Source organism: Olea europaea, chromosome 15 (genome assembly GCF_002742605.1).
Source record: "Olea europaea var. sylvestris chromosome 15, O_europaea_v1, whole genome shotgun sequence".
NCBI classification, from domain to species: domain Eukaryota; kingdom Viridiplantae; phylum Streptophyta; class Magnoliopsida; order Lamiales; family Oleaceae; genus Olea; species Olea europaea.
Genome location: NC_036251.1, coordinates 5,184,641 through 5,186,874, shown reverse-complemented (window position 1 = coordinate 5,186,874; position 2,234 = coordinate 5,184,641). Strand labels below are relative to the sequence as shown.

Genomic DNA, 2,234 nt, shown 5'->3' with positions numbered 1-2,234 from the left:
CATATTTTTGGGCTTTGGCTCATTTTATCATCATTGCCTCATAAAGCTATTGGCATCACAGCTCAACACAAACACTCTATGTAATTGTGAAATTAAATGAATATAGTCACTCATGGTTTGTTGATGTGAAAAATGACTTGGATCTATTTTTCTTCTCTTAATTTATACGCTAACATTTGAGCTTTTAGTGGTTTCCTTTCATTTGGTTTGGTTCCATTCTTCTAATCTTCTGGACTATGCTTCATTTTTTTATTTTATTTTTTCAAATGCCTGGGAAGTTTATTGGATTTGTAAGATTCCTGCTCGACTTGGTACATTCGAATTTGTTTTGGAACATGGGTGACACAACCTCAAATGCTATAAGATGTGGTTGGTTGGGAGTGGTTTCGTCTTTGAATCCAAATTTAAATCTCATCTCTTAAGTTTTTGACCATTAGAGCACATCAAATTACTGATTTGGAACATAGAAAAGTAAGCAATTTAATTAACTGTTACTTGACTACATTGATATCAAGATTTAGCCCTTGTTTGTCATCCTTTAACAAATTAAATTGATTGCTACAGTAACATTTTTCACCACACACTCACACAATAAAATATTGTTCAAAATTTCTTTAAATTTTAATCACATTCTTTAAAAGAAAATACTGTTCAAAATTCTATAATTTCTCCTATAATAGGAGACAAACCGGCTCTTATTCATGATATAACAATTTTGACAGCTATTTATTTCCATTTTTAAATTTAAGTTAATTACTACGATATATGCTTACATACTAGTTTGAATTTGCGCCTCAGTCTTATCTAATCTAAACGTCCGCTAATTTGGCTCCTCTCTCCCCCTACCCTTTCTCACTCCATGTGAAGGTGTGATGTAAAATTTTCAAGCTTTGAATATATAAATTAAAGATATAAATGAAAAGTGCTATAGAAGAATAATTTATGGTTAATTAGGAGTGAAGTAAAGGTAGCAGAATGAAGTATTGAACAAGAGAGAGACAAGGCTTTTTAGTTGATTCCCTTGAGTGCATTTTTGACAATTCTACTATCGACAATAGACAAAATTTTAGACGAGTGCTATATACTCGACCGTAGGCGGAAATGGAACAATTTTATTATTATAAAAAGAGAAACCCAATTCTTCTTTCTATATCCTTCTTTATTTTTGTTCTACAGACACCTGTCCCTCCTATTCTGCTTCTTCTTCCACCTTTCATCTTCTTCAATTGCCACGATTTCCATCGCATTAATCCCTCGGTTTGTCACATTTTTCTTCTCTATATAACAGCCTAACCAAACGAAGTCCATTTCTCACAAATACCTCCCAATATGACAGAAGATGATCTGAAAAGGCAATCAAGACGTGGCCCATTCGCATCTCTGTATGGGATCAAAGATCAACACAGAGCCCTCTCGACTTTCACAGTCATCTTCTTGGTGTTAGCAGGAATCACAGCCCTTATAGTTTGGTTAGTTTGTCGTCCCCATGACCCCAAGTTCAAAGTTGTGAGTTTAGTCATTAATGATTTCAACTTCACCTCCCCACCTTACATGTCCACCACCATGCAATTCACTGTGGTCACTAGGAACCCTAATGAGAGAGTATCCTTTTACTATGACCAGTTATCTGCGTTTGTTTCTTACAAAAACCAGGTCATAACTCCTCCACTGAGTCTGCCCCCTTTGTATCATGACCCGAAGAGCACGGTGGCTTTGTCTCCGGTGCTGGGTGGAGGGGCAGTGCCGGTGTCGGTCGAGGTGGCCAATGGGTTAAAGATGGATCAGTCTTATGGGGTGGTGAATTTGAAGCTAATCTTGACTGGGAAGGTGAGGTACAAGGGTGGAGTCATAAGAACTAGGCATTATGGAATATATGTAAATTGTGATGTGTCTGCAGGCTTCAAGCAGGGGTTTACAGGTCAGGTGCCTTTGCTTGGATCATCAGAATGCCAAGTTGATGCATGATCATCATCATCTTATAATTAATTATGCAATGGATCAGTCTTATGGGGTGGTGAATTTGAAGCTAATCTTGACTGGGAAGGTGAGGTACAAGGGTGGAGTCATAAGAACTAGGCATTATGGAATATATGTAAATTGTGATGTGTCTGCAGGCTTCAAGCAGGGGTTTACAGGTCAGGTGCCTTTGCTTGGATCATCAGAATGCCAAGTTGATGCATGATCATCATCATCTTATAATTAATTATGCATATATTACTCATTTTCTGCTCTTT

General features: G+C 37.1%; 1 protein-coding gene across 1 annotated transcript; it reads left to right on the top strand.

The window, feature by feature from the left end:
• Positions 1 to 1,146: 1,146 nt before the first annotated feature.
• On the top strand, positions 1,147 to 1,987 carry LOC111409908 (NDR1/HIN1-like protein 12). The gene has a single exon (XM_023040018.1). It carries the CDS (start codon positions 1,330 to 1,332, stop codon positions 1,963 to 1,965), a length of 636 nt encoding a protein of 211 aa, XP_022895786.1. The 5' UTR covers positions 1,147 to 1,329; the 3' UTR covers positions 1,966 to 1,987.
• Positions 1,988 to 2,234: the final 247 nt, after the last annotated feature.